The 27,132-nt window shown below is 34.5% G+C and overlaps 1 protein-coding gene across 2 annotated transcripts in view; it reads left to right on the forward strand.

Moving 5' to 3' along the window:
• Positions 1 to 27,132, forward strand: part of Apoltp (Apolipoprotein lipid transfer particle) — a 6,186,292-nt gene that overhangs the window by 5,800,138 nt on the left and 359,022 nt on the right. For both annotated transcript variants that reach the window (XM_081762641.1, XM_081762640.1), the window contains exon 67: positions 23,538 to 23,791. In XM_081762641.1, the coding sequence (XP_081618767.1) occupies positions 23,538 to 23,791 (254 nt within the window). The remainder of the gene's footprint in view (positions 1 to 23,537; positions 23,792 to 27,132) is intronic.

Consider the following 27,132-nt stretch of genomic DNA (forward strand, 5'->3'; position numbering starts at 1 on the left):
CCATACTGACTAACAAGAATAATGACCCGTCTTGAGTACTGTTCGGAAACGTAATACCTCTCTAAATAACTCGAAAGGTGGATAATTGTGTAAATTCAAATGAATACATCTAGAAACAAATGAAATTGAATATAAATTCATTTGATGCTGCAGGTAAATAGCTACAGACAAATGGTTATCGATCTGAACCCAGATATTCACATGGTCAATATCGTGCAATGCTTGGTTTATGTTGAATTTTGAATCGAATTTCACTGAGTGCCCAAAACGAAACTTTGTAGTACTATAGTACACATATGAGGCTACAATCTGAACAATTTTGTACAAATTCATAGGAACATTTCTATGCGAAATTCAGACTTAAAATTTTAGTTTGAATTTTTGAAGTGCTATTTTTTATTTTACAGGTTCTTTTAATATAATACAACTTATAGAGCAATGGTGTTATTTTTATGTCTCTAGTGCAGATATTAATCATTTTATGACAATTTTTAATAATCACTGTAACTGAAAAAATGCCCTTTTTGACGTTTTTGAACATCCTGTATGGGGACACTTTCAGGGGGATAGAGGTGATATTTGGGATTTTTTTCATTTCCCATTGTAATAAAGCTGTGTATCAAGTTTTACAAAAATCTAAGATGGTCAACCCTGATGACTTGTTGTCTTCGCATAGAATGTCCCATACTTATTATTTCAACAATTAATACTGGTAACGTATTTGGAAAATGCATCTCAACACCACAGACACTCATCTAACATTCATATTGCGTGTAGTGTAATCAGAATAGGATTAGATAAAAATCAGTGTCAATTATCATTATTTACTTACTGAGGTAACGAAAGAAATACATGTATTTATCGCTACTTGGAACTTATTTACAGCACCCAGCAAAAATCCATGAATCTGGTTGGAAGGTGCTACACAAGATGATGATAGTGCAGTATTATTTAATATTCTAATGTTCAAAAGATACTCCAAACCTGTAAAAAATGAAAGAAATACTACATTCTTCACACCATTTTAATAGAGGACGTGGCTTCTGATGTTTCAAATCATAAGTTTGTAAAATTCAATATCATTGGCTTATTGTATCTAACAGCTAAGCAATTCAGTCATGCTTAATGATATTTTGAAATATAGGAATTGATATATAAATATCCATATTCACTTTGGAGCTCAGATTTATATAAGTGAATTTAGTATACTGTAGCATTTTAATTAAGTTTTGCTCGAAAAAAAAGGAGTTGTGTTCGTTAGATGAAAATGTAATGTATGTAGATATTAACAACATATGTTATGACTAGTAAGTACTTTGGTATTACCGTTAGGATTTTATTGTACTATAAATTTGTATGCTTTTACGCACTAAAAAACTTTTTAAAATGTCCTAAAATTCTTGTATGCTTAAAAATGCTTTAAAAAGTGTAAAAAATATTTTTCCATATACAATTAAGATCTATTACGGTTTTCCATATAAAATTAAGATCCATTGCGCACTATTTTATATTACTATGTTGCATCACACCATCACAGCAATAACATATTATACAACATTGCATTGCTGCAACCATCAATCATATGTTCTTTCCTTCCATTTCATGGTTAATATTCATTTTTTTTTTGTGAATCCTTTTCGCGTTGTTCTTCCTTAACATTTAACAATCAAGGAGGGATTTAGAAGTGTATTTTTCTAATAATGCAACTTCATTGCCCGCTTTACTCAAAGGAATATCAGCAAACAAATCTTCGAAAAACACAAAATGATATGATGTACCACACTGCCTAAAAAGTTACTGCATTGTTTTTTGTGTGTTTGTCTTCTGTCTCTCTCTCTCTCTCTCTCTCGTTCGTATGTAGCTTAATTTCATGTTTATGTTTCTGTCCCTGGACAGGATATTGCACAGTAAATACTCTTTCAGTTGCAACTGCCATTACAGTAGAGAATACAGCCATTTGTGATAACAAAAATCTTTTCGTTCACCAAATTCACAAACAAAACTATCTAGTTTCGAAATTACTTCCTTAACTTAAGACATTTAGGTAATTTCCAATAACACAGCTGCACGCTGTACAAAATTGCCTTTTTCAACTGTTAATATGGCTTACAAATAATCTAAAAATATTGATACAGTTAAAGGCAGATGAGTGAAGCAGGAAAGAGAACTGTAATATATACAACAATCGCAACACTTAACAACAGGGAATTCGAGGACAGAAAAGTTGGATATGTTCGTTTCCTTATGTGAAGTGAGCTTAACTTACAGAATATCGTATGTTCTTTTATTTTTGTTTATTTATTTATTGTTCTATATGAACTTTGGGAGGCAGGCAGTTATAATAACGAATAAATACTAGAAATTCACAAAAATATGCCAAAAATGTAAAAATGCATCTATATAAATAAATCGGATAAAATGCAAAAACTGCACCAATAAATGTGTATTAAATCACTAATATTTTTAATGAAATAAAATTATATCGTAATGAGTAACATTTCGATTTATCGGAGAGAGAAATCCAAAATCATAGTATTTGCTAATGCAGTACACTCAATGTTAATAATATTATATAAAATTTCAGTAATATATATATATATATATATATATATATATATATATATATATATATATATATTCTTTGGAAATACGAGCAATTAATCAGAGTTTTCCAATTTACGTATTTTGCTAGTCTTTGAATTGAGATTTGTTGTTGTCAAATTGTTTGAAATACATTCAAATCAACTTCTTGAACGACGTTTTGTATGAAAGTTTATAATTGTCAGATTGCAAGCAGAACTTCAGTTATTCAATTCAATCATTTAAGTTCTCATATCTTTGTAAAAGATTATTGATATATTGTTGTTGTGTTCTACTATTGAAGGGGGAAGTGTTTTAATTCCATTATTAACATCTATAGAGTTTATTAATAGTTTCTCATTTAACTTCTATGAAGATGTTACTTTTTCAATATTATGTTCTATGTTCTTTTTCGTTAATGATTGACTTCCTCTCTCTTATTAAGAAATAACATTGGAAGTTTGTTATCCGTACACTACATAGAATGTTGTATTCCAGATTACAAATCAAAGTTTTGTTAGAGAGCTGAAAGACGAGAAACAGAACATTCTGTCTGTGTTACATAATAGAACGAGAGGTAGTAGGCACATGGCTAAGTAAAGGTCGTTTAAAATTTGTTCTTATTATTCACTGAGAGCCCAAGGTGATAACAAGTAAAAATATTAAATCTTACAATTTTATGTCACAGGATTGAAGCGGGAGGTTAAAGGGAGAGTGATGATGAGAACGAATAAAATGGTGCAATGAAGAAAATGAGACTAAACAGTAAAAGGCCGAGAAAACCCATTTACACGATGTTTGTCTACCATAAAAACCAATTGATGGACACTGGAATAGAACAGGAACCCTATACACTAGAGGTGAAAGCTCCACCACTGAACCAACGTGACTCTCAGCAAATCAAGAAATAAAGTTGTTTCTATTGCTGCTTCTTAAAGAAACAAGTTTTGTTTCCCTAAAGAAAACAATATAAAGTGGGAGATTTACTTTTCATAGTATAACTATATTTTACCTTTGTATATAATAATGATCCACGAAGATCAAGATATTGATGTTGAATGACCTAATCAATTGGATGATACACCTCCAATTCTGATATGTGAAGTTCCAAGTTTGAGTCCGAAGAGGAGTCTATCCAAGGAGACACTTCAACAGGGTTAAATATAATAGCAGTGATTTGTTAATAATGAATTAATGTCTTGACATACGTAGATACAAGCCTTTGAGAGGGTAACAAAAAAGAGGAATAATGGAAGGAAGCACATTAAATAAAATTTAAAAATGGTTACTGCGTAGAATGTAAACATACAATTTTCCATATGTAAGAAGACAGGATTCAAATAGAGAATATAAGCCTGAGGTTGAATATACAAGTAGTAGAACAATTGGGAAAATCACGGAAGAATTAGCATTAAATATAAATAGAAAACAGGTGTCAGAAATATAGATTCGCCATAGGTCTAATTATTTTCCATTAGACGCATTACTGGTAAAAAGCTTCTGATATTTTTTTATGAAATGTATTATCTTCGTATTCCGTTAAATGTATTATCTGTTACAATGAAAAATACATGCTTTCTGCGGGATAATATCTTTTGTCCCTTGTAACAATAGAAGTTATGAGAAAATCTGTTCACTTTATCATTTTGTTCATCTTATTAAGACATTTAAAGCTATGGATCTTAGTAAAATCACTAAATATATTACGTTTCCAAATGCAATTTACACGACACATAACACAAATAGTGTAACATGCTGAGAAAACAGAAAAAAAAGATGTTTTCTGTTGAGTTCCACACAATACAATTATAAAAATCATAAAAATTTTTAAAGTTTATCGTAGGTGAACATTTTGTGTAGTAAAAATCGTTCTTACCTACCTATCATCTGGTCTATGTTCATATTTTCAAGTGCACTTTTTTTTTTTTTTTTTTTTTTGTCGAAGGAACAACTATAAAATGTAATATTACATTTTTAGATCTGGTTTTATCCTGTTAGAATTTTTCTTACTTTATTTGGTTGGATAATAGTATAAGGCTATTTGGATTTATCTTCCATTAATAAAATATGAAGAAACCAAATATACACACAATTAAAACGATTATAGCGAGTTTCTACCATTTGACCCAATTATCATTCGTATCTCTGTACATGTGACTGTCTGTGTCATCGCAACTCTCGTAACGCTTATTCGATTTCAACGAAACTTGGCATATGTCTCCTTTAATTTTTCGAAATAATTTTATCATTTCATTTTGCACGAATCCATTAATAATAAAAGAGTAAAATGGAATACAATTTGCTCCATGTTTGCATATTTTCACATATACAAAACCATTTTCTGGTTGGAACTACTCAAAAGTTTTTTTTTTTTTTTAATTCGATAAAATGTAGTGCATAATTTATTTATTGAATTCCAGTCATCCCCAATAGTTGGGGTTGAAACCGATCAAGGGTACAAGGATAAGTTGGTAAAAGGGTTAAGATATTGTCTTTGATAACTATCACAAAAATGATTCAATTTTGATGCAATATAGTGTATATTTTCTTTTAGGCTTCCCAATCTTCAACTGCATGGAGTTAATTCGGTCAAGGATTTAAGGCTAAAACTGCAATGTATAAATAAATATGTTCCAGCATACTTTTGATATATGTAAGATTTAGTAACAACATAGCGCATATTTCCCTTGAGGTTGTCAATGATTCCGCTGAAACGCAGTTAAAGTCAGTAATGAATAAGGGATGGATTAAGGGACCGATCAAGAAACATGTTCTACGATAACTCTTGTAAACAATTAACCGGTCTTTGTAGAATATAGGATATATGTATCGGAAGCTTTTCACGTCATCTCCAACTCTTGATTATAGAATCAGTCGATGGTGAAAGGATGAATTTAACTCTCTTCCTGTGGTTTAGAACATATTGCTCACGATAGGTTTCGTAAAGATCGTTATATTTCCATAGTATATTTTGACTGGATGTAGACATCTCATGGTTTGCCGCGAATGATGAAGTCCAGCTACAATAAACCGCAGGCTTACTGCTTTTTGTGAACATACTAATTCAATTAATTTGCCTTTGAAGACTAACTGATAACGCAAAGGATGTTTCTTCACCCACAGCTCGGTTTTGAGCCACTAAGGCTGCCTGCAGTCTTCCGCTCCTGGGTTTGATATATTCCATTCTCTGTCTCTCCACTCCGTATGACGATCCAGCCACTTCCTCCTGTTACAGAAACACAACCAAAATCTCTAGCAATGTGAGATAACTTCTCATCATCTCACCAATGCAGTATGATCTATAACACAGGTCTGCAACCAAAAAGCTGTTGGCAAAAGTTTAGCTGATTTTTACACTTTTGGGTGCACCGAAGTCGAAGTCGAAAGCCGTTTCTTCCTGGGACTTCAAGTTTTTGCACAATCGAAATGTAGCTTTGTCAAATAGGTTGCTGGAAATCGCTAAATTTCAAATGCATCACATGAAAATAAAAATGAACATGGAAGATTAAATGAATTCGTGCTCCCCGAAACATGAAAATACATGTATATTGGTCCGGATGGGGATCACTGACACATATCGTAATGTGCCATGAATGAGAGTACGAGATTACAAAGAAAAAACAAAAACAATAAATCTGTTCATAAAATGAGTTTAGTAAGATTACATCTTAGATTTACAAAACGTTGGTAAGTAGTTCTGGCTACACTGTTTGTTGCTCAAATTCCACGAGTACGCGAGTACGCGGGCTTTTGTTGGCCCTCATATTAGAAAATTCATATTCGACAAAGACTTCATCAACTCAATGACTCCAACTCAAAAACAGGCTTGGGTTGCCTTTACTGTGGACATCAAAACGTTTTTGGGAAACGGAAAGGACCCACAGTACAAAGAAATGGTAGGGAAAATGTTGCACGGGTCCCGAAAGCTTGGTTGCTCCATCAGGTTAAAAGTCGGTCTTCTCAACTCCCACTTTGACTACTTTCCTGACAGTGTGAGAGCAGTGAGTAAAGAGCAGAGGGAGCGTTTGTATCAAGATATCAATGAAATAGAACGAAGGTATCAAGGGAACTGGAGTGTTAGGATGATGGCAGACTACTGTTGGATGTTGTTTAGGGATCTTCCGGCAGCCATCTACAAAAAGACAAACTCCAAACGAAGTTTGACCTAAAACAAAGACGATTTCACAAGCAATCTGATTGAGAATTGTATTACTTTTTTGTCTTCAAGTGTGTGCGTGTTTCTGTACATTAATTTGTGTTACTCTGTTAATGGTGTTTTTGTAAATCGCATATTTTATTCATATTTTTGTTCAACAATGACCATTAGTTTGTTCGTAACACAGATGTCCCAGGACAAAACACTTGCCATTCCTGGATTCAGCGCACCTCAACACATACGAATCAGTTAACTAAACCGAAACAGTTTAGCATTGTTTCATTTTCTCAGACCTGTGTAATCTCACCTTTTTAAGCAGACTCAAATCTAAAGAGTCTAACAGTTTTAGTCATTGTCATGTTTTTTTTTTTTTTTTTTTTTTAATTTCTCAAATTGAACCCCTAAATTTCCTGTTCTTAAACAAAAATGAACAAAATATTCTTTAAGTGTTATTTATAAATAAATAATCAGAGAAAATTCTACACTTTTTCGATAAAATGACTCTGTATAGAGCTAGTTGTCGTACAAATACTCTTTGGGGATTTTTAGAACATAGACCTCTTCTGCTGTTCTAGTGGCAAGTGCATGTGAGTTTGGTGCATACAGTCCCGGGTTCGAATTTCAAGGGAGAACACGGAAGCTAATTTTTCAATAATACACTTCTTTTAATCATCCATCTCCCGTAGCCTAAAGGGCATAACCGTGGGATAAAAAAATAAAACATTTCAATCATTTCCTTTTAGCCCATGCCTGGAACTTTTAAATGCTCTTCAGTGCTTGGAATTTTGAATACATTACTTTTATATTATGTGGGGGCCGCGGTGGCTCAGTGGTAGAGCGTTCACCTCTGGTGCTTGGGGTCCCGGATTCGATTCCAGCCCTCGCCAAATGAACCTTGTGGTGGACAAACACCGTGTGCGTTGGTTTTCTCGGGGTTCTCCCGTTTCCTCCCACTTTCTTCATTCCGCCATTTCATTCATTACTCATCATCACCGCCTCCTTTAGCCTAACCGGCATAACCATGGGACGTAAAACTCAAAGATTTCATTTATTTTATATTATGTAACATGAAAACATTCCTGGCGCACCATGTAATCAGGGAATCAGAGTTTGATAATTACCCCGATTCATGTATCTCCCATTTTTGCCGTTAAAATTGTGGTCACTTTAAATCAAAATTGTTTTGTTTAAAACAAAGTGTTTAAAACAAATGATTAGAACTTGTTTTGAACAATTGATTTTGTTTAAAACAAATTTTATATAAGTTTTAAAATTTTCTTTTAAACACGTGTACTTTTAATGCTTGTTTTAAACATACTATATGTTTATTTTTATTTTATTTTACTTTTGTAAAAAAAAATCTGCCAGAGAAAGGAAATTGTCAAAAAATGTTCTCCATTAACAACGCTATTGTTTTCCCATGTGAATATTTTGATTCCTCGTGGTTACAGTAGGTAAAGGTGGTGATCTACAATTTATTTTCTCTCTTTTTTTCCGTTGTTTTTGGCGTTTATTGTATTCTTTAAATGCTTATCAGTTAACTTGCTGATCGAAGGCTGGACTATTTGTAGAAATGATGTTAAAAATAAATAAAAGAATTATCATGGAAACAATTGTTTGTGTTGTATTCAGAAAACAAACAAAGGGTTATTTGCTAAATTGCGAGTCTGAAATTAAAATATCTCAGGTATTCCTTGATACAGTACATGTTGGTTATCAGTCTCCATACAACTTGGAATCGTTTAACATTAGCTTTACGGGAAGGAAAAAAAAAAAGACATCATTCAGAGCAAATTTATTAATATAACCCAAACTCCATCATACGAGCTCGTTGCAAAACATTGAAGAGAGAAGTAGTTGGTTTAGTTCAAGGGACGAAGAATCGTTATGAAAAACGCCACGCTGTGGAAAAAAACTGGAAACCGCAACAGGTAGTAGAAGTGTTGGTCCGAAAATTGCTTCTGATAATTCTAACGTCAGTGACGTGGTTGAGATGCAAGCGGGAACTTCAGGTAAGAATTAATTTTGTATCATCAATTTCTTTCTCATTATATCATGAAAATCTTATTTCATCCTCCTCCCCTACCTCCGTTTTAAATTTTCCTTAAAAACTTTACACTCTGCCATAGCTTGTATTGAAGGGATCATGCGATAAAGCGCAAAGTATTGCAGTCACCCGCTTAACAATCCTTCAAAGCGTAATACTTATTGTCATATCATTGCCGAACGTCAGTGAGACTCCTGGAACGACTTGATCTACATTTGTTCGTCTGTATGTATGTATGTATGTACCACGCTACGGGGCACAATGTTCGGTCTTTTAGCTATTAATTTTGAGGGTAGAGGCACGACACGTACAGAATTTGTTGTATAGATTTTAACTGCGATCCGATGTAAAACTTCAAAATTAATGGTTCGGATCCCACTTTAAACAATAATCCCTGTCTCATATAGCTTTCCTACTGATGCAAAACTGTAGTCAATCAAACCAAACAAACTAATTTTACGGATTACAGGATAAATTTGGCTCCAACTTATTAAAAAAGAAATATACTTTTAGATATAGGGTGTTCAGAGCACAAGGGATCCAAGTCATTTTTTTAAAGGTTCATTTTTGTTCAACGAACGTAGTGTCTTCGTAGCCAAGAGTCCGAAATAAATGAAACAAAAACCACTTGAAAGAGTGTGATGTGGGCTAGAGTTTCATAGGACAATTGCTAGACAAGGACGTTTCTGGAAAGGAGGAACAGGAAGGCTAATTTCTCTCTCCCTGCTCATAAGTTTAAGATATTAAGATTATTTTGTGTACGCTGCAGTGTGCCGAACAAGTCAAGCTTCGAATACCATAGTCATAATTACGTTATATAAATACAGGGTATATCAAAGAGAATACACGAAAGGAAAACGTCATATCTTCGCAACCAGGAACCCGAAACGAAAAAAAGAGAAACTACGTGACAAGATGCAATCTAGAGTTTTATATGATTGCCGCTAGTGAGGGTGTCCGTTTAGAGGTCCTCCGTCCCCTTTTGCTGAGCAAAGTCCAACAGAACAAATTTGAAGTTCTTACACAGAATAAATACGGATTTGCATCAGTTATAATCCATTTCCATTGGAATTAAGGAGCTATAGGTCTATATTGCTTTTTTTTTTTTTTTTTTTTTTTTTTTTTGAGGGGGAAAGTTCAAGAATTCCAAACGTGTCTTTACTTTAGGGCCTGCTCAAAATTCTGGAAATTTGGCCAAAGCAACTTTCCAGTTTTGATCATCTGTACTTCCTCCGTATTTATTCGGTGTAAGGAACTCAAACTTGTTCTGTTGGACTTTTCTTATCAAAAGGTTTCTAAAACTGCCTTACTGCCCCCAAAATCTGAAATTCAGGGTGGGGGTGGGTTGCGGCTGCTCTCCTTCTATTCCACGCTGTTTCACGTGGTTTTATTTTCATTTATTACGGACTCTTGATTGCAAAGATATTACCGACATCACAACATTGCTGCACGTTTTGCAAATAAGAACAGAAATAAAATACTGAACTGCTGAACAAAATTGTACTATTCATAAAAATAAATGTTTTACATGTTACGTTTTAATCTTCTAACCAAGATCCTAATCAGACATACACTAAATCTGTATACAATGCAACCATACTAACATACTTGCACCAAAAACCTATGTCCTTCCTCATTGGTCTGAACAATAAGCCAATCAACGATGCCAAAATCTATGACGACTCGACCAATGAGAAAACATCTCAAAATAGCAAGAAAAACATCACGAAGCAGCATTAACATGTATTCGTGTTAAGCATCAAGATATTACGTTTTGAAATAGAATTCATTAGCTGAGCAAAACTTAATCTTATTGAAACTGAACTTGGGTCCATTGTGCTCTGAATGCTCCAAATATTACTTTTCTTCAATACAATTATTGACTTTAAGAAACAACCAATAGATAGGCTTGCAGAAAATAATTCTAAATTTAGCACAACATGAAGTGTGCTTCAAATATTAGTTTTCGATAAGTTATTATTTTAAAATAATTTTATTAGCATTAGTGTTCCGAAATAGCAATCTAATTTTGCAAATAAAATTTCACTCGCCTCCAGCTGAAGAATTCAGTAAAAATTATGCACACGTGGGTATAATTCCGATAATTGTATATTTATTTTAGCCAAATGCCACAATGAATGCCACGTTAAATCCAATGGTCATTCGAAAGTCATTTTCACACCACTGGTGCTACAAAAATTAAATTAGGTAAAAAGTGCGTTATCAGTAATAGCTTTCGGAAATAGAAAGTCAGCATTTTGAATCCGGTGTGTACACTCAAAAGTCATTTTCAAAACCGCTGGTGCTACTGAAACGAAATTTGGTATATTAAGGTGCATTATCACTAGTGGATTACGATTTTCTTTTAGAAAATCATCTTGAATCAAATCTGGCCAAACAAAATCACATAAACAACTACAAAAAAGTCATTTTATAGTCAAACTATTGTATTTCTCTTATCAATGTTGCACTAATCGGTATATGCAAGATTAATCTGTAATACCGGTTGCAAGTAAAGAGCAAAAACTCTTAACAAATTTAAGTTATTACAGTAGATGATTTTGAAATATGTTTAAAATCATGTTTTAAACTGTTCAAAATGTTTAAATCATGTTTTTTGTGTGTTTTAAAACGTGTTTGAAACATTTAAATATTTTTTCTTGTTTTAAACACATGCTTTGCTCATATTTTTTTTATTTTTTTATAACCCTACTTTAAATGAGACTGCTTTAAATGAGACTAATTTGGTAGGAATCTTTGCTGACACCAATTAAACCATAGTCGAAATACTTCTGAGCATGAATGAACGTGAAGGCATGTGTTATGATTAAGATGTTAAGATTTTGTATTGATTTATTTATTGAATCTTGCTTCATTATTGTCGGTGCTATTAATTTTATTGTTGTTAAAAATCAAGCTACTATTCACATATACAAATATGATTACAATTTTCTTTTTGAAATATACATGGACATTTTAAGTGTGAGTTTGTGGATTTAGTGTAATTTTCTTTAGTAGCAAATAATCTCATATTCAGTGAGTCATTACTGAACGCTATAGAGCAAGTGAGAAAAGCGACATTACCTTGGGCATTCTTTGAAATGTGTGTCTTACTGTATTTATATTTTAACTGGAATAATAATAATAATAAAAAACATGTTTAAGCAAAATGCTAATACACATTATGTTAAAGAAATATTTATTTCTGTGTGAAAACATAAGAGAAGAAGGAAGGACAATATTAGTTATATTCCATTCGCGTGACGCTATTTTTTCATCAAAGGATCCAATATATTTCAGGCAAAAATTTTCTTGTACGCCTTATATCTCGAGAACTGTATATAGTGTAACCAAACCAAACTAACAATTTACTCAGTATGATGTGCTTATTCTGTAAAAAAAAAAATAAATAAATAAATTTAAAAAAACTCGATTTAGGAACCGTTCAAAACTTTTGTGGCCCCTGATCCAAAAAATTCAAAACATTTCATACAATCAAACATTTTGTGTACGTCCCATATTTTGAGAACTTCGTAAAGTGTAGCCAAACCGAAACTAACAATTTACTCAATATGGCTTGCTTATTCCGTAAAAAGATACGAAAATTGGATTTACTGTCCGTTTAAAATTTTGTGGCTAATGATCCAAAAAATTAAATATATTTCATTCAATCAAACATTCTCTTGTATGCCTTATATCTGGAGCCTATATATAGTGTAGCCAAACTCAAACTATCACTTAACTCAGTGTGATGTGCTTATTCCGTAAAAAGTACGAAAACTTGATTTAGGGGCCGCTCCAAACTTTTGTGACCGCTGATCCAAAAACTAATTATTGGCCAACATCGCAATTTTTTATGCCCTTTTTTCACGATTCCTAAAATTCTTGGGCAAGATCGCAATCTTTTGATCCATTTCTTGGATCATTCCTAAAATTCTTGATCTTGAAACATATGGTGAATTAACATTTTACTTGTAGCTACAAGTGGCTACTTTATTTGTTGAAGCAAAAAGAAGTCGACTCAAGCGGGAATGGAACCCGTGACACTTGACACGTGACTCACAGGTGCTACAGATTCTGCCATGCCACCACTTGATGAATTTGAGCATCGTACGACATATGCGGCGAGTCGAAATCTTTAAGACGTTTTTTTTCTCTGCTATATTAGGCTATTGTGCTCTTCCAGTTTGTAAAATGAACACTTTAAATGTGCACTATCAACTTGCAAAAAATGGCCACGAAGTTCCTTTACCAAAGTCTGCTTTCTCCTTGTTCATGTTGGAAAAAGAACTCATGTCCAGTATTCAATCAGAATATGATTAACAAACTACCGTTATTACCGACTGGAAAGACAGTGTTTACCCTGGAACTTTACATTCTATTTGGGAACTATCGTGTGAAATTCAGAAGAAATGTGAATGTTAATGAAACGTTTTATAGACGTTACATTTAGGCAGTGGCGTATTTAGGGGGAGGGCTTCCGGGCTTAAGCCCCCTCCCCCGAAATCTTAGTTACTATAGTAAAGTATATGAAATATTTTGGAGAAATATGACATTTTCAGGGAAAGCCCTCCCCGAAACAAAATCGTAAATACGCCACTGCATTTAGGCTAAGAAACGTAATGGCAAATTGATCATGTACTTTAAAATAATTATTATAACGATGAAGTGGGGAAAAATCGAAGCATACTCTCAATTTTAGAGGTCAGTGCGGAAGACCTGGGTTCGACTCTTCGTGGTTTGGGATCCTAAGTTAAGTCGTAGGACCATATTTCATACAGCTTAGGTGCTGAAAGAGACACTAAACTCCTAATCAACTAAGCCATCAGTTTTAGAGCTCGTAAGATTGAGGGAAGAAAATTGATTTGTAATCCGCGAAGGATTATAATTAATCTACAAACAATGCATGGAGCAATTACCACATGAGATAAAAATGATCAAAGTCACAAATGTGGCTATAAAAGTTGATCGGATTATTTTTTATGTTTTGCAAAAGCCTTTAATTTGAAAAATTTAGATAAGTGCGTTATCGAGTTGCATAGATGGTGTTTAATACAGTTGAAGATCGCAATGCCGTTTACACCAATTTCATATCTCAAACTAGTTTGAAGATATGGTATAAAAAAGTGTTAAAGTTTGCAACAAGCTTAATTTATGTAATTACAAGAACTTATTCTAATTAAACCTACCAAAACGTATTCTTATAATGTTTTAGAGGCAAAGTAAATATAAAAAAATGTTTTAAAAGCTTTTAAAAAATGCGCCATTTTAAGCAACAAATCAAATGTTACCATTTTTCTATATCAAATTGCTGTAAGCGGTATTATGATCTTTATGTCTATTGAAAAGAATGTACGAAATTTGATGTGATACTTACCTAAACACGTTTTCGAAATAAAATTCTTTGGAAAAGTCAAATTTTGAATTCCTCTCAACTTTGTTTTAACTTGCTAGAATAATGTCATATTATGGACTAATATTCGACATCAAGGTACTTTGGATGTTCATTACCCCGTCAATGTTACTTGTGTTATAACTGTTGTAGACCCCTCTAAAATTTGATTGTTTTTCGATATTTTTGATACTGTAGCGTTCTTAGTTTGGAACACTGCATAACAAATGCGGTATTGTATATTTTCCTTCTATACATAGATTTCACATATGCCATAACTCGACGTAGTGCCTTTTTGCAAAAGTACAACTTTATGTTGGTTGGCAACACTGTTAACGTTGTAGAACTACGGAGTATATCAAACAATGTTACGCTGCCGATGTTTGCATGGTACAAAATTTCAAAGCTTTTCGCATACTGCTTTAAAAGTTACAAGAGCGTATCACGACAAATTGTCCATCCTACATATATACAGGGTGTTAATGAACTATGCCGACAATCTGTGAGAAGTGATTCGTCACAGTTCATATGAACATGTAGGGAAAAGTGCAGAGTTTCAGAGCTGGGGCATCGAAAAGCTAAAATTTCACCACGCGCTATTTCGAATTCGAGAAACCGTAATAGCTGGTCCATATTAGCGTAAAGGAAATCATATGTGTTGAAGGGGGTTATAATTCCCAGACATGTTCTCAACAGAATTCTCAGATATGCCCCGACTTCCAGGAGGGTCCAAATTAGGCAAAAAGCAAGTCTTGACAACGGTGGACACGGAATGTTACAACGGGAAGTCGGAAGTGTTAGAGACCATAGGCTCCACGGTTCCTCCTGTTCGGAATAACGCGTGCTGCGAGGTAATTTGTCGCTGAATATTTCATTGTTGTTTTTTCTTCACGTATAAGCGTGAAACAAAACATTCGAACACGGCTAAACCCACCTGGAAATTAGAGCAAATCAGAAAATTTTGTTGAGAGCATATGCGGGAATTATACCCTGTACAGAAGATATTGCACACCTATTGCACATTGACGAAATATGCATTTTCTGATTGCGTATGTATGACTTTCTTTACGCTAATACGGTCCGCCAGTCCACCGTTTCTCGAATTCGAAATAGCGCGTGTTGAAATTTAGCTTTTCCACGATTTTGGGCAGCTCTAGCTCTGAAACTATACACTTTTCCCCACAGGTCCATAAGAACTTTTTCTCTTACTTTGATGTGAGGGATGACCTCTTACAGTTTGTCGGTATAGTTAATTAACACCCTGTATTATGCATGTATTGCTACTGTCTTATCTCATCAATAAAATAGCGAAGGAAGTCGCAGTGAACAATTGAACACGGTTTGTATGAGCGGTAGGCATGTACGGATGCAATGAGCCATGAAAGAAACATAAAGCAGAGCTTGTGTATTCCTAAATACAAATAGTCGTAAGTTGTGATAAAAGTAGTTTTATTTTTATTATGTTTTATGATATACCTATAGAATGTTATGAGAACTGCAAAGAGAAAGCTAGTGCATTTATCGATTTTTTTAAAAAGAGCTTGGTCCTTTAAAGCCTTTGAAAGGCATTTAGTTAGATCGCGAGGTGCTTAAAAGTTATGCGTACTGATTTCATTCTTATAGTAAGAGGTAAAATATACTATCCTGCGAAAAGCATGCATCTTTTTTATTATTGGGAAAAATAAGTTCATGTGGCACCACACACACGTCGAGTTTTTTTTTTTTTTTAGCTAATTTTCTCCGTATGGTTATCACTGTTTGGCGATAGGCCGTTGGCGATGTCATGGCCATCTACACGACAGTTTTGCTTCTTTTCTGTCAGAATATCGTTTGCTTTTTCTGTGATTGATCTCACACTGTGATAATGATTTTAGACATTGAAATCTCAAGAACGAAAGTGAGTGAAACATTTCTCACTGTTGCTTTGTGATAATGGATTTTTCGCATGAACAGCACACGTTTTTTTGAAGGGCCTGCCCTGCATTTACGTTTTTATTGAAATGAAATTTAAAATTCAGTGCACTTTTACAGAAAATTTGTACATATTGACGGCACAATACTTTACGTCTGATCATAAGAAATAAGGCATGTTTCCCATACCTATTACTTTCAACTGTCATCTGTCAAATGGTGTCAGGCGTGATCCGCTAGGACTCATGCCTCATACCCTGTGAGTCGATTTAGCATTGTAATCTAACATTTTTACTATTCAATGTTGTAAACACTTGATTTCCAAAATTAAAATATCGCAAATAGATGAACCGATTTTGGCACAAAAAATATTTAGTCTACATCAATGGACCGATCATATTGGAATATTCCATAGTTTAACTAATATAAATATAAATTGAATGTTATTGTGAAAAGGGATTTGAGTTACATTGTAGAGGGATTTGATATCAATGACTTTATATCAGTGGATTCTCTATAAAAGAGCACATTACTTTCTCGATGTGGTGAAATATTATATCAGCTGAGCTTTCAGTGTTAAAACTGAGTTGGAACATACCAAAATCCGGACAAATCATTATGAGAGTAGCGAAAAGCTTCAGCTGCAGCTACACAATTAAATGTTTATAAGTTCAAACCAATAATGAACGAATCTGAGAAACTTCCCAAAACGTTTATTAATTAACTAATTTTAGTCTTCAGCTTTATGCAAAGTGATTTTATAGCAACATCTGAAGCACACTGTATTTTTTGTTTGGTATGTGTACAAAACCTCGCGGCAACAACCTCGCAGACCAAAACCTCGCCTGGCCAAAACCTCGCCGCCTAAAACTTCGCAGCCCAAAATCTCGCCTGGGCAAAACCTCGCCGCCCAAAACCTCGCGGGACAAAACCTCGCCAGACCAAAATCTCGCCCGTCCAAAATCTCACCACCCAAAACCTCGCGGGTCAAAATCTCGACGGGCCAAAACCTCGCCTGTCCAAAACCTCGCGGTCCAAAATCTAGCCTGTCCAGAACCTAGCGTCCCAAAATCTCGCCATACCCAAAATCTCGCCTGCTAAAACTTCGCCGCCCTGATCTCTGGACACAGAATCTCGCCTGGTCTAAACTACACGAGACGTAATCTTTCCTGAGAAGAAATGTCGTCAGTATAAAACCTCGTCACGACGATTTCTTCAATGAAGAATGATCTATATATTGCTATATGTATATATTTTGTAACAACACATAATCGCGTTAAAATAATGACAAGAAAATATTCTAACACGTGTTCTGAAAAACTGTATATGTAAAAATGAAAGTTACTATGTTTTTAACATCATACCTCTTGAGCCACCCGACCGATCTCGATCAAATTTTCATCATGGATGAGGTTCGGGCTTGGGATGTCTTTTGTAATTTCACTTTGACGGCATAATGAAGTGGCGGGGGGGGGAGATATACAAATAAATAAAACTTGAACCAAGAAAATAATCTCGATTGAATTTGCCAGACAGATCAGGTTACCTCCTGGAATTGTTTTTATCATTTCACTTTGACGAGAAGGCGGAGGGAAAGTGAGAAACATATAGAAATACGTGCTAGGGAAAGGGAGAAACATAGAAACATATAAAAATTAAATTGGCTGCGTGTGTGACTTAATAACACTTGAACCACCCGACCAGTCTCGATCAAATTTTCAATATAGATGGAGTTTGAGCCTGGGATGGTTTTTATTTTACTTTGATGGTGACCTTAGGAAATTCTAGAAAAAATCGAATAATATTTATGAAAGTATGAAATAATATGTGAGTTTTTACGTCCCATGTTTATGTCCTGTAGGTTAAAAAAGACGTAGATGATCATGATGAAGGAAATGATGAAATTAAGAAAGTGGGGAAAAACGGAAATATCCCAAGAAAGCCCACACACATGATGTTTTATATTATTATTATTATTATTGTTGTTGTTTCTAATATGGAATTGCATATTAAGAAACTCATTGGGTAAATTTTAAGGAAAGGTTCCATTTCGCAAATTTTTGGCCAAGCGAGATTTTGGTCCGCGAGGTTTCGGGCGGGGAGGTTTTGTCCACGCGAGGTTTCGGCCTGGCGAGATTTTGTCCCGCGAGGTTTTGACCATTCGAGATTTTGGGAGGTGAGGTTTTGGCCTGCGAGGTTTTCGGCGGCGATGTTTCGGCCGCGAGATTTTGTCCGTATCAAGCATTCATTAGTAACCGTAATCTGACAATATCATTTGCTGTTATTGCTTTTTATTTCAAGATCACTTAATAATAATACAGTGTAAAATGGTCAATGTATTGTATCTGGAACTACACATATAAATAAATAAATACCAGTATTATAAAATTGCTCTCGTATCGTTCCGTGTCCTTCCTTATGCAAATTTTTGCTCCATACTTACTACGAAAAACTCAGTGCTGTGTCGTTTACCCAACACGATTGTTCCAGATTTTGAAACCTATGCTGTCAACATCTTCTTCTGGCATCTTTACTTCCCTATATTGTTGAAGGTATTCATTTTAATGCAACTGTGTGAGCCCAAGAATCACATTTTAACGAAGATAAAAGGCCAAAAATTTGAATATGCATCAGGAATTGAACCTGGATCGTCCAGTTGGTAGCATAGCACTACTGATTATGCTATTGCACCTCACATAACGCAATCTATGCATTCTGGGAGTTTAAAAAAAAATACTACTGTTCGATGGAATAGCAACTGGTGAACTATAAGGCGAAGTAAGTCTCAAATTTTAATAAAATATTAGTTTAATGAAATATTAATAAAATCACATTATTAATGTGGCGGCTCATTCTTGATTTACACTCCAGAGACCATGATAGGTCATATTCTTAATCTTATCTTATAGTATTCCTAGGTATTCGGTTTCGACTTTTTTTGTTTGTTTTGTTTCGTGTTCATGCTGAATACCCATACAAGTGTGTGCGTATATAATTCCATTGACTTTCTAAAATGGTGATCTATAATTGGATTAAAGGGGTAATTTGAGTAAGGGTGTATCGACCGTAAAATAAGATATTTATATTTTCTGCAAGTTTGAGTATGTTCGTATGTGTCTAGGTGGTGTTTAGGTAATATCTTTGCTCAGTAAACAACGCCTGTTTCCACAGTAGTGTGTGAATACGTTAGTTAATTGGATAAGTGCGTTTGTTTTTCTGCTCTCCTGAAAATTGAAGAATTGCTGGTTACGCCTTTATCCAAATTTACCCCTCAATCAGAGTCGTACCTCTTAGTATTGTATTTATTGTCCGAAAAAAAATAATGTATCTGCTTATGTCAAAAACGCAGCAGGGTTGTAATTGATCAATTTTATTATTTTGTTCAGAGTTTTGTTTATCTGAGGTTATTATCATGCTAGTGTATGTCTGTGTTAGTTATCTTCCGCTTCCCTCTCTCTCATTCACTAACTATTAATATATATAAAAAATAAAATTGAAATTGATTCTGAACCGTGTGATTTAGGTGAAAGTGAATTAGTGTACCAGAACAATGGAACAGGTAGTATAGTGGGATTATAGTTAGAGTGTATTGCATTGCCTATATTGCTTCTTATGAGGAGAGTTACCTGTCACAAGGAGAATTGCCTGTCACATGGAGACCTTACCCAAATGGTCATGACTTCTCATTCAGATGAGACAGATTGTAATGACATTTGAATAAAATAATAAAGCATAATGTAATTGACCAATAGTAAGAATAAAAGAAACAATTACTTATAAGTCGGATACACAAATATATTACTAAAAGAAAGGAACATACAATAACTACAAAATATGTGAATTACTAATAGATAATTTAACTTGTCATACAATACCACACATTAGTTATACTTCTTTCTAAGCTTATACTTAATGTCCTGACGACCGCTACTCAGAGACTTCATATTCAATCTCTGAATGAAGTGTGGATGTGAAGTGATATGAAGAAGTGATGATTTTTGTAAGATTTCTAAAGTGTACATATTTATTTTCCATACTTTCATTTTCTATTTCGGATTTGAGAAAATATGATTGTTTATTTTTCCTTGTGGAAATCTTCCGTGTTTATAATATTTGCTTTTAACTTTCACTATTTTTACCAAGCTGTTTTTCGATACTTTATTGAAAATATTTCACTTTTACTTGTTTATTATTTGGTTTATCCGAAAGATTAAGAAAATACTTCAGTTTTTAATATCACAAAATAAAAGAATGTCTTACTATATATGTATACTGGCAATTTCTCATGTGAATTACTACGGTTTATTTTGCGTTATTCCTCCTCCACATTTCATATAGAATTCTTCTGAACTCAAAGTATCGTACGAATTTCAATCACTTGTTTGGGCATATTAGTGAACCACTTTCACCTTTTACTCCCTTCTAGGTCAAATACAAAGAAAAGCTCAAACACCAAATTCGGTGTGTGTAACCTTAAAAAATGCTGCGATATCGACATATCGCTCGTATAATTATTGTAAACCCCATTTCAACACTTGTTGTTGTAAACCTCATTTCGAATTTCCAATCTTTTTTAAAGAACTGTATTTTTCGAGATCAAAATCATGAAACATGTCTTTATGTTTTAAACGAAAAACATAAATGGCAAATAGTACAAAATTTCATCTCCCCAAATCTAACGAGTTTCGTGTTCTTGTCGTGTTGGTGAAGTCAGCACAGACTTGTTTCTTCCTCTTAGATCAAGTATCAATAAACGTTGAGGCATATGCTTGATTATTTTAGGACGTTCGCTCCTGCGTGATGAGAATGGGTGTTAACTGGCACACACAACACATTTTACTAATTTGCATAATCAATATAACAATTCAAACATCTCAATCATACATTTTTTTTTAATTTGGGTAACCTTAATTTCGTAAAGGCATTTCTAGCAACTTCTATAATTGTTCCCCGGACCCCATGACCAAAGAAAATCCTCGAACCGCTTGCTATCCTGAAATTGTTTCTAAACTATTTCCTACTTTCTAATTTTAATTTAGTTTGCTCTTATATCCGTGTCACTTTGTTCAAACCTACTTGTAATACCAATTACACACCTAATAAAATCGGCCTCGACAATTAGATCTGGTGTTAATTTTACATTCTCAATATTAAATTCTAGTTTGTTTACCCACCAGATGTCTCCTAAATCCACAATGTATTTTTCAACAATATTAGTAATCTGGTTATGGCTGAATATATGTATTTAGCATGATAGTAGCATTTGCCAACAACGTGAGAGATTTACTCAAAGGTTTATGGTATATGTGAGAAGAAATAACATAACGGATCCTGCTCGGTCGAGAGTAGCTTCAATGCGATAGGTAATAACACGGACTTTGGTGGTAGCTATAATCCTATTATCCTGGAATAATGTATCATCGAACAAGAAACTATTACCCTAAGGATCTTTTCTAAAATATTTAACGCCCTTGCCCTGACTTTGCTTGGTAATTCACTTGCCGAACATTTTTAGATATTCCGAAATATGGACATTTTATTATAACAATTGCAACCCTATTGGTCCCATTCCATGCCGATTTTCAAAAAAAAAACACACACACACACACACACATATATATATATATATAAATATATATATATATATATATATATATATATATATATATATATATATATATATATATATATATATATATATATATGTATATGTATATGTATATATTCCTCTCTTACGTCATAAATCCTGTATTACCTACATTTGAAGTTTGTAGCCTGAGCAGGTTGGTCTAGGTTTTGAACAGTCAATCAGTCAGGACTTCTTCCTTTTTACGAAGTGTATTCAAGTATAATGTCAACTACTTTCTAAGGTGCTGTGTCCAGGTAGAGAAATGCAGTTCATCTTAAAATACGCGAAAACATTGTGAATTTTGATATAGTGCGTTAATAGTCGTTTTATCCACATGTGTGTAGTACCTATCAATATTCATCCTTAACTCAGTGAGACATTTGATGAAGGTATAATGGATTGAGAACTGTACGTTAATGGATGCAAAAGTTTCAAGAAGGTTGAATGTCGTGGAATAACGAGCCCAAACACTCTCGACCATGGATAAGTCGAACTGACAGCATTATTGCGCGAGTGGAGAAAATTGTTATGGAGGAACGTCGGCTTGGTATGTATGATATCGCCTCTAGACTTAGAATTTCCATAGAATGTGTCAAGTCTTTTCCGCATGTAAAAATAAAAAAGTTTCTTTGGTGGGCTTCTCGAACTCTCACTGTTGACCACAACCCTAGCATGCACTGATTGTTAATAAGTGATAACGCAATGATTACTACTTTTTTTTTCGTCAATTGGTGCCATGAATAAGACGTGGGTACCGCTTTTTATTTCTAAAACGAAACAACAATTGTCACAATGGTAGGAAACACACTGTTAAAAATACTTAAATTTGAGAAACCTTTTCTTATCTGTGCACCGAGAATATATTTTCTTAGAAACAAGAGTTTCAAACTCTCATTAATGAGAAATGAAGAAAAGTAGATGAGATTGTATAAAGCGAAACGGAAAATATACTGTTACTTTCCTTATGAAAGAGAATTATCAAATTTCATTTCTAAGAAAATATCTCGGTGCACGAATAAGAAAATGTTTCTTAAATTTAAGAAATTATTCTTAACAGTGCAGACCCCCTCTCACCAAACAAATTTCAGATTACCGCCAGTCGTAAGAAAGTAACGGTGGTCGTATTTGAAAGAGTGTAGGCGTAACATTTGCTAGGCTCTACACTTATGGTTGTATATTACGAATATACTTTGAGGACAAGCTCATTCTAGCATTGCAAATAAAAAGGTACTGGAATTTTGTTCATGTGCTTTTGCATGGATACTATGTTTCTGCTCATCGATCACTTCTAACACAATATTTTCTTCGTTACAACAAGTTGAAAGTCATGTCTCGTGCTCCTAACTTACCAGATCTCACTTTCAACTAAATTTTGTTGCTTCCAATTATTAAGAACACTCTTCATTGGTGTTCATATTCCAGTAGGACCGCACTTGGATTAGTCATTTTCGAGTGATAAAACACGCACCTAAAGGGCATTGTTTTATGCCATGAAATCATATATCCAACGTCGCGAAAACTGTGTGCTTCTCGTATAGAAGTGGCGATGATTTCAACTTCTTGAGATAAGTGGTTTGTAAGATTTAAAACAGACTTAGAGCTTAAACTTAAATATATAAATGTTTGCTTTGGTTGTTTGTTTTCTTATTCGTATTCCTGATATGCCATCTGCAAACGTTTCCTAATTTGCAACCCACTACAAGAAAGGTGAGCTTTTATTAGAGGTACTTTATAGTATATTACTATTCTGTTAGCGATAGAGAAACTCTCAAGACTTGAAGAAAGTGTTATTACCAAGTTCTTATCTGTCTTTTCATTCTAGGTTGGTATTTTGGCAAGACGGCCGGTCTTCTTGGTACAATAGATAATGAACCTACAACTGACTACTTAACATCTGACAAATTATTAGAACGGGATGTGGGTAAATTTGCGTTTAGTTGGTCCATTAGTCGCCAGGAATGTCAGTCAGGTGATAACATAGCTATTGAGATGAAGGAACCAGATTCAAAAATAGTACAAAAGTGTGAATCATTTTTTAGAAGCAAATCATCAGAGCTGTTGCCTTGCTTTTCTGTGGTAAGTATGTGATTTTATAGTAACATTATAACTGTATATACTAGCTAAAATGCACATTCTAGGCACAGGGAGAATATGTTTATGGGTAGAGATGCGCACGAGACGAGTCGAGACAGGATTTTCCTGACAAAATTCGAGTCGAGACACGGCTCTTCCAATAAGGAAATATACATTTTTTGAGTCGAGACCATTTTTACAGCACATTTTCGAGACGAGACAGCCACAAAATTTGTCTCGTGCGCACCCCTATTTATGGGAAATATTTGATTCTCCTTTCACCCTTAAGACATTTGTTTTAATGAAAATGTAATGATAAAAGTGCAGAAGATTCTCTACTTTTGGCATAAGTATTAAAACACCCTAGCCCCCACACAATATGTGTTTAATCAAATGTATAAAATTCCTGCTTGACGTCGGTAGTAACTCTCTTCCAAAAGTCATTTTAAACGGATCAAACGTTTTCCCGATCTGGAAAACTATGAATTAGACACAAATCTCAGTATATTTCGACACTAATATCGGGCATTTTCAATTCATTTTACATGTCACAATTTTACCCGCACACCGCACACACACGCAGAGGATGTTAATGGAGGTTGAACTTGAACGTAAATGTCATCCGGAGAGTCATTCTTTATTATCCGACCATGAAAACTATGAATTCGACACTAATATTGGTCGTATCTCATCATCTTTATGTGCCTCCTCATCCTTCTCCCTCTGCTAGGTATGCTAGGGGGATCTTACCTCGACAGCACTCTATTTCCAGACTGTAAGTTTTACGTGTACCAAGTTTGGTAAAAAAAAAAAAAAAAATCTAGGCGTACCAGAGTTATGCTGGAACACACGTGCACGTACATCAATATCTATCTATCTATCTATCTATCTATCTATATATCTATCTATCTATCTATCTATCTATCTATCTATATATATATATATATTCTACCATATATACTCTACCTGAATTGCCCGTTTTTCGTACGGTGAGAATAGGTTTATGGGAAATATTTGAATCCTCTTCCTCCTTAGAACATTTGTTTCAACGAAAAGGTAATGATAAAAATACAGAAGATACTCTACTTTTGGCATAAATATTAAATCACACTACCCACGCAGAACACGTTTTTAATCAAATTGATAGGATTAAAAGAAATAGCTTGAATTGGGTACTATCTTCCGAAAGTCATTTCAAATGGATCAGACGTTTTCCGAGCCAGAAACTATGAATTTGACACAAATCTCAGTCATTTCTGACGTTTGATTTTTAACTTCCCCATCCTATCCTCTGCAAATCAGATGAACGTGGACTTACACGACATTGGGGGCGTCACTATTCATTTCAGTGATCCCGAAAACAATGAACTCTACACTAATATCGGTTATTTTCAATTATTTTTATGCGTCACCATTCCTTCTCCTCAGAAGGACTAATTCGATCTGAATTTGGATTTAAACGGCATTGGAAATGTCACTGTTAATCTCAGCGACTCTGAAAACTTCGGATTCGACAGTAATGTCTGTCGTTTTCGATCATTCTTGCATGTATCCCCATCCTCCTAGTGTGCAAGAGGGTCTTACTCTCACTTGTGGGCTGAACTTGGACTTAATGGGTATCGAAACTGTCACCAAACAACTTATGGACACGACAAACTACAGATATGACACTAATATCGGTCGTTTTCGATCATTTTTGTGTTTTCCCCTCTCACTCCCCTAGAGGCGCTAGGAGGGTGTCATCCCAAAGGTACTGCTTTCCAGGCTGCAAGTAATGTGTAGCCAACCTAATAAAAAAATGCTCCAGGCATTCCAGAGCTATGGTAGAACACACACACACGCACACACATATATATATATATATATATATATATATATATATATATATATATATATATATATATATATAGTGATATATAGATAGATAGATAGATAGATATATAGATAGATAGATAGATAGATAGATATAGATACAGGGTGATTCAAAATAACACAGACAAAGTTTGGGTCAAGACTTCATTTAGGAACTAGTATGTGTTTTATCCAAACATCGAAGTTTCAGAATCCTGCGGTATTTCCGCAACAATTTTTATAGTGGCAGTTGGTGAGTACTTCAAATTATATGTCCATAGCCAAACTCCCTCCATAAAAAATCGTTGCATGAGTACCTTAGGATTTCGAAACATGTATTTTTGGATTTGGTACATATTAGTGCGTAAGTAAAGTCTTGACCCGACTACTGTAGGTTCCATAGTTTTGTAGCTATGGACCTTTAAAATTCTTTTTTTTTTCCTGTTTTCGGCAGCCTATAACTCCGAAACGAAGCATTTGTGCACATACTTTGATCTATACTTTTTGTCTTATCTTGGCGTGAGGAATCACCTCCCAAACATTATCGGTGTCGGGAGGCGTTCTGATAGAAAGCATGATTAATATTTCAACGATGTAACGTAACTTCAAATATACTAGATGGTGTATCGATTACTTCCATTTGCAATAATGCCCTTATGAAACAATACAACTCGGACATACTTCAAGGATTGCATGGAATGATTTGCATATATGATATTGAGCACTATACTTATACAGGGCCAGGCAAAAAGATGTTAACATTAAATAGGTGTGCTTTCTGTATTTGCTTTGCACATTAAACCATGAAGTACCGATATTCCATTGAGGAATGAAGGAAAATGGCTACCTGGATGGAGGCTTCTCAGTTCACAAGCACCATAGAAGAAAAATTCACGGACTGGGCTGAACGGGATGCACCCTCGGGCCTGACAATTGGAAGGATCTAAGAGAAGTTTGTAAGGACGGGGTCCGTTCAATACGATTGCAAAGGAAACGTGGTAGAAACACTGTCAGATGGGAGAATTACCTTGCCATACTCAGCATGTTCATGGAGGAGAACACGCCACTTGCCATTCTCCGGCGAGGGTATTTTCAGCAAGATTGTGCCCCTGCCCATTACAATCAGATGGTTTCGGATTATCTGAACTACAACTTCGGTAAACGTTGGATTGGTAGAGGTGGTCTCTCACATGGCCAGCACGTTCCCCCGACTTATCGCCATGTGAATTTGGTTATGGGATATGGTCAAGAATCATGTGTATGCGAGCAAACCTAGCACCTTAGACGACCTGAAGCACCGCATCACTCAGGTCATCGCTGCTATCCCTGCCCAAATGGCCAAAAGGTCATACAATCAACAATGGATAGACTCCATAAATGCATTGAGCGGGATGGGTGCCAAATTAAAAACCTGCAACCAAATCCTTGCCTTCTAATTTTACGTGAGTAAATCTACATTTAACATCTTTTTGCCTCACCCTGTATTTTTGAAT

Source organism: Thermobia domestica, chromosome 6, assembly GCF_964235325.1.
Source record: "Thermobia domestica chromosome 6, izTheDome1.hap1.1, whole genome shotgun sequence".
In the NCBI taxonomy this organism is placed as follows: Eukaryota; Metazoa; Arthropoda; class Insecta; order Zygentoma; family Lepismatidae; genus Thermobia; species Thermobia domestica.